We start from the raw sequence: 12,602 nt of genomic DNA on the forward strand, positions 1-12,602 counted from the left end.
ATCGTTATTAAATTAATTATGTGTGAAGAAAACAAGACAAATGTCCCATTTATAATGCTCACTTAATTCTAGGAACGTTCAGATAAGGAATTAGGTTACATACAGTTTATCAGCCTTGCAAACCAATGGAACATTCACCACGTATGACATATCTAGACTAAAAATTCAAATTTCTGATGTAAACAGGTAAATATATCAAGCTGAGGTTCTCCTTTAGGTCCTGGGAATCCAGTTCAATGGGAATCTCTTCATAAACAGGAATCTTTCTTCAGTATAGTTCAATGTACTGTGCCACAGTTTGGCCTTGTGCAAATGGCCCATTAAATTAGTAATTTGAGTTGTTTTCTCTATGTGATAACTTAGCCTTATGTAAGCACCTGAGTGTGAATGAGGGGTATTGTGCAGTCAGTGCAGCAGTGAAAGAATAACTGTCATTAATTTACTTGAAATTCATAATTTAGAAGAGTTCCAGGCTTTTAACAAGAAGTGACAATACAGAAGTCAAAGATGATCTGGGGATGTGAAACACACCTCATTACATCTTCATAAACATTCAAAGAACCAAAACACAGCAACATTAATCCTGCTAACAACATGGTCTTAAAGTGGGAAAGCCACAGAACATGTAGAAGAAAAACGAGCGTACCTAATTCAATTCCTCCAGTACATTTCTGGGGTAACTTCCTTCATTACTGTTAAAGAGGTGACTGAATAGAAGTGATTGGTCTAACTAAGAGACAGAAGCTAGAAAAACAATTCTGGTTAACTACAACTTATTTACAGTGTTTTTGGAAGTCTTCCACAGCTGCAAGTCACTTTGGCAGTGGCAGTAGAAATACCAGTGTTCACAATGCTTTTATCACACTGAAATCATGATGTTTTGACAGACTGAATAATAAGAATTGCCACAAGGGAAATTCATGATAGTGGCATCTGAGAAGTGCTGATATATATCTACTCAGAACAAAATTAGGGACTGTAGTGGTAAAATGTTGATACTTTCTTCATATTACCAGAGCCACCCCTGCTGGTAGCTGCCCTGTTAGTGAGATACAGTGGTACTGGCATTCCTCCTCAAAAGTGTGATGTTGAGGCAACCATAATAGAGAGACATTTGGAAAAGATGGATGTTTTGGAAAGAGTAGCCAACTATTTTAGAGTACAAGCCATTAGAGCAAGAGGCTTTCTTCAGCTGTATTCTAGGGATAGAAGGGAAATGCAGTAGGATTTCTCAAACTCTAGTTCCCAGTAAGTGAATAGTTACTCCACTGAGTTATATAAGACGTACCAGCACTATAGCTGAATAGAAGCTTACTGAGAACTTTTATTTATTAGAAAATGGCAAATCATTAAGATGGTAACTGTTTCTGTGAAAGGTTTGACTTAACAAACTTGCCCTTGCTTGATAAACCTATCAAAAAGATTCAAAAGGTAATCCAATATTTTGGGGGGAATTTTGGAAAATACAATTTTCTGTTTTTCAATTTAATATGACATTTCTCTTTAAAAAAGTAAGCCAACTTATAATAATATATATAATATGTTGAAATCATAACAAAATTTTTTTCCTGACCTGAGAGAATATTTTCAAAAATGTCCAATTTCAATTTTCATTTGTTTGGTAAAAGAAAAAAAAAAACTTTTTGAAATATGAAAAGCTCCTCTGTTGTGGGAAAATCATTTCCCATTCAACTCTACCTAGTATCCACTACCAGTTTGCTCCCTATTAAAAACCAGTAACAGCAAGAAGATTCATACTGGTTTCAGACTTCTGCCCTCATTCTTCAGTGGCCTAGTGGTCCTCTCTCAACTTGTTTATATGTATATGTAGTAGGTGGAAGTGATTACACTGCTCTGCAGAGGCAGGTGCAGCCTCAGTCTGCATAGCAGAGACTACACCAGGCAGCAGTAATGGTGAGGAAAAAAAAGGGGAGGGAAACTAAAAAAAACCCCTTAGCTTTCCTTTCCTCTCCCTGCAGTAAATCCGTTACTGGCTCCACAGAGCTCCTGCTCACGCACTCAGCTTCATTAATGAGCTGTGGAAATCCAAGTGGCTCAGTTCGCTTAAAATCCTGGCAAACCACAGGGACACTTGGCTCCTGCCAAATCCTGTGGGCATTTGGGGGGTGGTCCATTCACTCCATCATAATAAGCCTTTTTTTCCCCGCTAACAATCTAGCTTTCTTTCTACCTGATCATAATCCTGTGCTTGATGCTATGAGAGTTACTGTATTGCCACAAATTCAGTACATGGTTCCATTGCAGGAGGAAAAGGCATTGTTCTGTGATTTCAGAAGCCATGACAAGGTTCTCAGATTGACAAACAGCTCCAAATACCTCAAAACACACAGCCTGGAGAAAGACTCTTCAAGAGATATGCTGACCATGTTGAAATCTGACCTTGCAGATTGGGTGCAGCATACAATTTTGATCAAACTTCTTAGAAGTGGGGATGAAATAGTATAAACAACTAACAAATTATGATATATCTTAAAGAGATAAAGCACACAGGCTGCAATCTCTACTATCATGGGACAAATCAACCACAGAATTGATATGGGGCTAGTACTGGTATAAAACACTGCATAAGCAGTAATTAGCTCCTGCTTTTAGTTGCATCCAATACAGAAAACGCTGTCTTGGTGTGAAACTGTGATACCTACTATCAGGGGAAAAGGAAAAAACATGAGGAAAAAGTGTGAGCTTTAAAGAAATTACCTAATGAAAGACATTGGCCAAAATTTCACCTACTGCACTGTGGGGCATGTCTATAGAACGTAATATAACGCTGTGCAAATAACCAAGCTAGTTCTGATATTAAAGGCAGTATAACTGTGTATTTGCAGCAGCTTTTCTGAACACATTTGAATTAGCCTGGCTAGTTAGCCACACAAAAAAATAGAATGATACTATTGCCCATATTTAGGCTACCTTGGAATAAACTTTCAGTTTTGGTTTGTGCATTAAAGCTGTGATAAATTTGTGCTGGTGTTCAGTTCTTTTGAAAACCTATTTCTTAGTTCAATGATCTTTTTGATGCAAAAATACTGCTACAATCGTTCCTCAGCCTTTAATCACACTATTGACCGGAGTATAGGTTTGCTATACTCAAGCTCCCATCTTGTATTAAACACAGTTTTGTTGCACTAAGTCTCATGGCATATCCTGCCAAATCTGTACTGGATAATGATGTTAAAACCTGAAGACTCTTTTTTTTTTAATGCATGTTGATTTTCTTTAATGCAGATCCACCACAGATGAATAATGTCATACCAACATCTCCCCTCCTTCCTCAGATGGCACATCAACATTCATATCCCAGCCTGGGACAGATCACAAACCCATATGAGCAACAGCCCCCAGGCAAGGAGCTTAACAAGTACGCCTCTCTAAAGGCAGTTGGTAAGTACGCACCACAATGCATGACTTCTCTATTGACTTAGATCAATATGTTGCATTTGCTGGTGTCAGCCGACCTTCAGCTTCAGAGTTAAAAAGAAAGTCTTGCTCTTCCGGACTGCTTCATTACAGAATTTGCCCATTTTAATATCATGTTAGTTGGAAATGTATTAAAAATTAACTGAGGACTATAATTAGCGATAAGAAAATTACATGTACGAATAGGAGATCATATACATGTGGGTGTGTGTATATACACACACACAAAAACACACTATACCTACTGTATATCTTTTAGTAAGTTTCACCTATGTTCAGCCCTAGTTCTTTATGCCCTCAATAAGCCTACATATACATTTCAGTAGATACTTTTCATACTTATCTACAGACAGAATGAGATAGAAACATCAGATATGTTGCAAATTACGACACCTGCTCAATATTTCCAGAAAGAAAACATACCCACATACTTCAGAAGTAACAGCTTTCATTTTTTCTGTAGGATGTGCATTAGTAGGTCACTTGAAAAGTATTCTGAGGCTTTATATTTTTAAACAATTAATGCATCATAAAACTTCTAACGAATATCCCAGTGGTGACTACTTCCATGGATTGATTAATGATAAATGCATTCTTATCTTAAGAAAATGAAGGGACACTCTCTAAGAAACAGTTTTAGGAAAGTAAAAGGACAATGGTGAGTAAAGATTTCAACATAAATTTTATAATGGAAGAATAAGTTCATAGCACTTTTCAGGAGCTGTAAAAACTGCTGCTTATCATGTGAAGATAGAAAACCTTTATCACCTTATGTTTCAGGCCCCTTCTAGACAACAGGAAATTAAGAACTGTGGGGTCTGTTCATACATAGCTTCTCATGAATCCTTGCTTACCTTACACATATGGATGTTAACATCATTTTCCCAAGAATTTAGAGCAGCATCACACTGCTCTAAATGCACACATAGAGCTATTTGGCTCAGAAAAAAAGCAGAACAGTTGAGAACATTCTGACTTAAGAATCTAGGATCCATCACACTAGAACAATTTTTCATCACAAACTGACATTCCTTTATCCAGACTTCAGGCTAGCAGACTTCTAATGAAATGTACATTGAAGTCTCATCTCAAATGCATGCAGATTTGCTTTAGCTTGCCATTGTTTTCCTCATAAATGGTATTTTTAATATGTTTATAAAAGACAGAGATAATATCTTTCTGCCAAATTCTGTATATGGATAGTGTAGCTTTATAGTTCTTTCTTCAGAAGGTGATACCGTGTAATGATGTGGTAATTATTACAGCTTTATGCCTTGACATCAGGTTTATTGTTCATATGTCAGTTTACTTTGGGCTAAAAAAAGGTACTTAAGCATAATAAAATGAGAGATTAAAAAAAAAAACACTACTCTCATCTACCCAAGAGCCACTACATGTACTTGTTTGGTTTTTTTTAACTATTAACTTATAACTTTTTTTTTGAGTAGACTACTGAAAAAGTAGATGCTGCAACAGCCCTGGGAACAGTCACACTAGCAGTGTTCTGTTTTCCTCCAGCAGAATGTCTCAACAGTTGCGTAACCTTAAATTTGAGAGGAACTTTTTCCCTTTTAAAAGACTGATCTACATTAACAAGATTAAGAAGTCAGCTACAATAACTAGAGAAGGGATTAAGAACATATTTTTAAGGCAAACAAGTTGACATTCAACTCCCTGACTTTTAAGAATCTAGCAAAACGCTTGCATTTCAGAGTGCTTTAATAATCAGGGTACAGATGTCATCACTGCAAGATCATGACAACTAGAGGACTATAAAAGAAGTATAGGAAGGTAATACTGGTTCCTTAGAAATGTAAGTAGATTCAAAATCACAGGTATGAAAAATTACTCCCCTTTAATGTACTGTACTCAATCTGAAAGATTCATAGGAAACTGAGTGGAATAAAGGAAGAAAATCATAAAACATACCATCACTGCTTATATACTTTCCACTCCTCTACAGAGAAGAGACTCTAGCTTCTGAGTGTAGGTACAATGTAGAGTAACATTATAGAAATCAGTCTTACTGGGAATTTTTTTGATATCATCAGCAATGCAGTGCATGGCTAAAGTATCAAGGAGTCTTTTGGTCTTTCTAGGCAATAGAGTGATGCGGAAGGACAAGGATGAAAGACTGTTCTTAGCATTTCATCTACATTTGAGTGTAAATTCATTTATAAAATTCATTTAATTAAAGATATTTCTTGGGTGTCTGAGTAAAAGTTTTAAAAACTGCTAGATTGTAACAGTACAGTTAAATCAACCTTGAAAGATTGTGCACTTCAGCTCCAAAAGCTCTATAATGCCTCTCAGAATCTTAAACTAAATTAAATATAACTTTCAGGGACATTTTCTTCCAGGAGGATTCCACCATCTTCCCATGGTTTTCTCCTATTGGTGAGAAACACTGTCCCATTTTTTTTCCTGCAGATCTACTGGTCTGAGACAATGTTAGCCAAGTTTTAGATTCAGGTGCATTTTTAAAAGAAAAGTACAAAATCACTGAGTAGCTATTTGAGCTTTTCAGCAGAAACCAATAGCGACTTTGAAACTGTTACACATTCGCATCTTTTATCTGGCCATATGGAGCCACAGTTAAATATACTGCTTTTAACCGCTTTCATACTCTCAGGCCATGGTTCCTCAAACATTGTCATTTATACTGTATGTCACTAGATCACAAAGCAGCTCTTCTACGATCCCAGCCAGGCTTGGATTTGTGACTATGTTCTTACCAAGCTAGCCAGACTGCACGCTGCCCAGTCCGCATCAGTTTTATGAGAGCTGTAAGAAGAAACGCTAACTGACCTGACCTCAGTCCCACCATATAAACTTAACCTGTCAAAATTTTTTCAGTAAATAGACACAGATCAAGTTCACTCTGGCCTGCATTCGTATTACAAGGCCGTAACGTTTTTCATATGCTAATGTTCAAAGTTGGATTTACTGATCCACATAGCAGTTTAGTGAGTCCGTTTCCCTTTACATTCATTGATAGGGGCTTGAGGGTGGATGCAGTTGCCCACAACAGAAATTGAACAAGGAAGATGTTTTTTATTTCTCTGTGTATCTGAAGCAAACCATATTTATTTAAGCGCAACTCCCTTGACATGATGCTGTTGCTAGGAAGTAGTCCACTGTGTTCACGTCTCTTCTTTAATGGGGGGTAGGTAAAAAGTTACCATCAGTTTGTAGCAACCAGAGTTACAGGATATTAATATCACCCATTATAATGTGGTCATAAGTAGTAAGAAGTTTAGACAACTGAAAAAGTGATGCTTTACCACAGGCAGTATTAAACTAACTTCCACACAGCTGCTTCCTTCTGAACTACAGATGTCGTAAAAATTTGGCTGTCTAATTTTAGAAGTCAGCCACCCACCCTTTAATGACTGGCTGCTGTGAAAACTCAGTTGTGGAAATCCAGTGAGCCATAGTAATCTCTGTTCTGGATCCTGTTCTGGACCTGCATGAAATTCAGTATTGAATACTCAAGCATTTGTGAGTACAAGAGGCAATGGTGCCATTGCTATTAATTTGCATTTTGTTTCTGAATGTAAATAACCAATACCTTGGGACAGTGAGGCCAAGCTGAGCCATAGGAAGTATTTTTTAAGCTTCATCATGGACTCCAACTCCTATAGCTTAGCAGAGTGGAATCTGGACTGTTCATGCATGTATGCAATGCAACACGTGCATTGTGGGGTGGGTGCACTGTGGGGTGCACTGTGGGTGATTCAGAACAAAAGGGAAAGAGAAGTAAATTGAAAAGGCCAATATGAGTGTACTTTATTTAAAGAGTAAAATTATTTTTATGTGAACCAGTTCAAACTGCACAGTCAAATCCTTACACGCCCAATAGAACAGGATTTTTTCCTCATTTCTTGTGAGGATTTTTTTTTATTTGTTGCAGCCTTCAGAATCTATTAAGTGGCCAGGGGCTACTGGCCAAATTCACCTTTTCCTCTTACTGTCTGCTAGCATTTACATCTGAATAATCTGAGGACATTCTGTGCCTATTTGGTATTCACAAATGAGTGCTTGGGATACAAGGCAAAACGGGGTTGAGATTTATGTACTATATTCCTCACTGCAACAGAATTTCACTCTCCTCCTACTTAAACGCATACACCCCAATCAGTAGAAGGCAGAGGGGCCTTTGGAAACAAGGCAGAACAACATGTATGCCCTGAAATAATGGATAAGCAGTCCAGCTCCTTGCATTTCTAACCCACCTAACTGGTGCACTCTGTTCATCCATTATTTGTCCTTTTTTTTTGAGCCACAGAATCTTTTTTCAAAAGAGATAAATTTCTCCCACCAAGGAATGTCAGAGACTGTATCTGAAGGAAAAAGGTTCTACAAGCTCTTACTTAAGATCAGTGCTATCCAGAAGTGATCGCTGAATGTTGTGTGGTGATAAAACACTCAGTGTTTAGATATTTCAATTTTTTGGTCACCTGAGAGGACATGATCCTGGTTTCCTTTGATGTTTTTGCATTATTTGATTATTTATGTGAAAAGTGCAGAAAGTGGTTTTTCTGCATAAATTATTCTTATTTCCAGTTCATCAACCATGTGTTTACATCATGCTTAAATGGTTATTGCTCATTTAAGCAATCGTGACATGCCTAATGCTTCAAGTGGATTGAGATCATATATCTGAACACCTTCATGAAATTCAAGTCCTAGGACATACTAAATACAAAGGTAGCTCATCACAAATTTTTATATACATCATTTAGATGTTCATTCAGAAGTCATGAACTGTCCAACTTCAAATTCCACTCTGCTAAGCTATAAGAGATGGAGTCCATGCTGTAGCTTAATAAAAGTTTCCTAGGGCTCAAAGTAGCCTTGCTGTCCAGAGATATTAGCTATCTTCATTCAGTAACATACATTGTGATTTAGGTTTGCAAGCCTGTCTCAATAAGTTAATTTCCTTTTCTGAGTGTCAGATAGTGCAAAATGGCCAATTTTGTTTAGAATTTTTTAAAAAATAAAACAACCCAAAACACAACAACAAAAACAAATAATTCCCCCAAGCTCCCAAACCTGATCTAACCTGCAGAACTGGGGGAAATGATTACTCAGCAGCTGGAGAGGTGCACAGACATGCATGCAAAACCTAAGAATATAAGTATTTTTATAATTTAATATGATTTTTTTATTTCTTTTATAAAATTTCCTCTCCCACACATATGCACACACAAATGAGGAACTGACTGAGCAAAACTGAACAGGAAATAACCCATCTAGTTTAAATTTTGGCCAAAAAAAAAAAAATACAACCCCAAATGGATAGAACTCCTCCCTGAAACCAAGACCCAGAAAGCCTTCAGTGATGCTAGGAGTTGTAGTCTCCTGTGGGATGAAATCAGATCCAATTGATTGGATATAGTGAAGCTAGAAGGAGAATATAATTAGGAGCCGACTCACCATCACATCTCTGAGTCTACGGCTCTCAGCATTTCTTGAAGCTTTCGAGTTCTTTGATCCTAAAGGAAAATGTTAGACTGTTCTCCAGCTCTGCTTGCAGCTGCAAAACCCCAAAGCGAGATTCTGCAAATATAATACTCAAAGAATAAGTATCTCCTGTTCTGATCACTGCTGCTATGTAGAAAACACTGTGGCTGCAAGTGTGTCAAACTATAAGCCAACATCTCCCTCAAAAAGGTGAAGCATGTGAGAAAGTTGTCCAGTTTGTCCTTTACACCTACACACATGGAAGGATTTAAACGGGAAGGAAATTATCATAAGGTTAACCGTAAGGAGTTATCTTTTGAATCATCTGGTCTAGTGTGAAATTTGGCAGTGCATGACAGGATGCCTTCTCGTAAGCTTCAGATCTTCAATTTGCATAGAAATGATTCTAAGTCTGTGCTAATATAAGAGCTATTTTATGAGAATAAATGTGACTTCACAATTTCCTCCTAAGAAGCTGATACCTATCTCACCAAAAGATGAGACTCTGCATTGTTCCATACAGTCCACTGTGCTCTATCTCAGGGGCCTCTGTACAAAGACAGGGAGGGCTAGAAAGAAATACTATGACTGGAAAAATGCTACTATGGAAACAAACAGGGAAAAAGATCTGAACATGCACTCACAGGGGATGATACAGTTAACTTTTTAGAAAGACTAGAACTACAGAGTTACCGGACCCAGCATGTCTGTGTTGCTTTAATTTCCTCTGCCAACCACATTGTTACACTGACGGATAAATAGCCATGTTTCTTCGGAAGGCTTAAAAAGGAATTGCTTTTTCATTTCAAAGAGTAAAGAAATCTTCAGCCACTACTTCCATAAGTATTTGCACAAAAATGGATTAAAAAACATGAGTCACAGGAACAGCTCACTGGAAGTAATGCCCCGAAAACAGACACAAAATTACAGATTAAGGTATCATTTGTCATATCCAGAGGGTGATTCAGTTAATGATTTCATATATTGAGAGGTATGTTCGAGTATCTTGCATAACGCTAGACTAGTCAACTTGTCTGATTCAACACTGAGGCTACAGATCTATCACAAAGAAATACAATATGAAAGCTTGATAGCTTTTTATTATAATTATTTATTTAATCCAGTGTGGCTGGAGGATTTGGAGCTTTTGGGTGTTCATTTGCTAAGGAATTCTTTCATATTCTAACCCCTGCTTCTCCTTCAGGTACAGGAGAAATAATTCCAAGAAGCCTTTGATAGTAAACCTCCCTTTACCAAACCCCTACTAGTGTTGTTTCCATTTCCCAAGTAGATGATTTGCCTTTGTCACTTATTCCAGCTATGTCTTTCTGCTAAGACTGCCAAAACTTCACATCCTGCCCCATTTGTGCAGACTTCCAAAACCTGTTCTTGCTCCCACTGAATCATTTAATTTTTTTCTCCTTCATTTACTTAATTGGTTTCTGATACCTATAGGCATTGTTATAGCTAAATAAAACTGCTGCAGCTTCTTGATCAAAGTATTTCTCTGCTTTATTATGTAGCACACTAATTTTTCTTCCAGCGGACAGTAGCTACAATTTAATAATTTTATGTTATCTGTGCAAAGCCTCAGTATCCCAGGCAAGACCAGCTGCATTGCTGATGCTCTTTTACAACCTTTCAATAAATAACATTTTACCATAAAATCTGTGGGGTGATGTTCTTTCTGGGGCTGGGGAATTCTACTGCAGGGAATCACACATCAGAACAGCCATCGTCCATGCTATCCTTCAGCAAATAAATAGAGCTGTGAAAAGGTAACTCTTCCGGGATACGTTGTTCTTAGCAGAAGCAACATCTAGGCTGCTGGGAGGAAATTACAAACAGTGCTTGTATAAAAGGAGGCAGTTTTAACACCAAAGTAAGATGCTCATAAACACTTCCATCTATGTTGCCTCATTTTAAGACTTTAATAATGCATTCAGCTTGAGAGAGAACAGAAATTTGGCCTTCAGGTCAGTTTAGCTGAAGTTTCTCTCAAGCTTTTTAATTTGCAAGGTTAGAGTCACATCTAGTGAATTTATTTTGACTATACTCCATTCACTGCCTGGTTTTATCATAGAAAAGAATGTTTATAAGGATCTCTCAAATTCTCAATCAATTTTTCCTGACAAAATGGCAAGTTTAAATTTAGGTGTCTTTAATTCCCGTGCTTGAAACTGACATTTCTTCCATCTAAGTTCCTCATGATGGATGATTTTTAAACAGCTATTATTTCTTATTACCAGCATATATGATAAAAAAGTGAAAATGAAACCCTCACCAATGAAGTCATAAAAGTTCAGATTACAAATGCCACTCATATATCTGTTTGTAATTATACATTATATAAAAATCACACCCTCCCACTGAAAATTATGTTGGCTCACTGGTAACTAGCTGAATTTTAAAATCCTTATTTGAGAATGGACCAAAATTAACTAAAACTATTTTTCTCCATGCCTGTTTTTCACAATGCACAACTTGCAGGTCTAAAATAACAGTAACATGAGTCCAGGGGGCCTACTAAATAATGTTAGTCTTTTAGGTTTCTTTACTATGTTGTGCTAATGACAGTAGTCTTCAGAGGCAACAAGCTAACAACAACCAGCTATATTTCCATCTACTGAGAACAGTGGTGGCCAGAGGAAAGAACCCAGTAAATCTAACTCAATCATGACTCTTTCAAACCTATTTCCACAAACTGTTAATGAATTATGCACAAGACTTTTTACAGATTAACTGATATGAGGACATGAGTGAAGTGAAATCTTATGCTAAGACTACATTGCTAAATAACAGTTGTAGCACATGAACCCATACAAAATAAGGCAAAGTTTGACAATGCTCAGCAAGGTTTCATTTACAATCCCTCTTAACCATCCTTCTCAGTAACCATTTTATTTTGCAGTGTAGACATGCTCTGCATATAACCACTCTTCCCATTCTGTAGTGCAGCCTCATCTATCGGTTATTCAAGAGTAGGGACTCGTCACAGAGAATGTGAAAACAATTGTGAATACTTGTATATAAATAGCAATATTGTGGGGTCTCAGCTAATGAGTAAATTTAATTTGAAGAATGACTTTTAAGCTCCAATTATGGACGCTACACATTGATTGTACTGGCTGTTTTGAACCTACTGTTTTTTTTCCTCGCAGACTGTTAGCTGTGCAAAACTCATTTCGCCTAAGACAATATTTTTGCAGTTTGAGTTTCACACAGCTACTCAGCATGTGATATCCTGTGATTGATTCCCAGAGGTGCCAAATGATTACAGCTCACAAGTGTATTGGCAATCCAAATTCCTCTCATAGTTATTTTTCATAAAATAGATGGAAATTTTGAGACTCTGTTTCAAGTTCATCATCATTTTTACATACCTGCAGTGTTTAGAAATTGTTCTGCGCTTATCATATGAAGCTTAAGTTCTAAATGATGTCAAAGAGTTAACTTTGGATGAATTCTGGGAAAAAATCTTGAAGGAATTTTCTTGAACTAAATTAATAGTTTCTCTAACTAGGGGCTTTCAGGAAACTACTTTTATTCATTGAATATTCTTTTGTGCTGACAATATTAATAGAGAAATCAGGTTATAATTAACATAAAATCTTGATCTAGGATTTTTTCTTTCTAAATTGCAAAAGGTGAAAATGAAAAGTGTCTTTTTAAGGAAGGGCTTTGATTTAAATTTTCCT

General features: G+C 36.9%; 1 protein-coding gene and 1 long non-coding RNA gene across 5 annotated transcripts in view; one reads left to right on the forward strand and one right to left on the reverse strand.

Annotated features, from left to right (window-relative positions):
- The window catches only part of LOC138061042 (uncharacterized), a 79,591-nt gene extending 70,498 nt beyond the window's left edge, over positions 1–9,093 (reverse strand). The window contains exon 1 of the long non-coding RNA XR_011134642.1: positions 8,878–9,093. This is a non-coding gene — a long non-coding RNA (uncharacterized lncRNA). The remainder of the gene's footprint in view (positions 1–8,877) is intronic.
- The window catches only part of SHISA9 (shisa family member 9), a 216,872-nt gene that overhangs the window by 166,610 nt on the left and 37,660 nt on the right, over positions 1–12,602 (forward strand). For all 4 annotated transcript variants that reach the window (XR_011134641.1, XM_068908118.1, XM_068908119.1 and 1 more), the window contains one exon: positions 3,247–3,402. Coding sequence is in view for 3 of the 4 variants with exons in the window: in XM_068908118.1 (XP_068764219.1) it covers positions 3,247–3,402 (156 nt within the window). In the remaining variant the exon portion in view is untranslated. The remainder of the gene's footprint in view (positions 1–3,246; positions 3,403–12,602) is intronic.

This window comes from Struthio camelus, chromosome 15 (assembly GCF_040807025.1).
Source record: "Struthio camelus isolate bStrCam1 chromosome 15, bStrCam1.hap1, whole genome shotgun sequence".
In the NCBI taxonomy this organism is placed as follows: domain Eukaryota; kingdom Metazoa; phylum Chordata; class Aves; order Struthioniformes; family Struthionidae; genus Struthio; species Struthio camelus.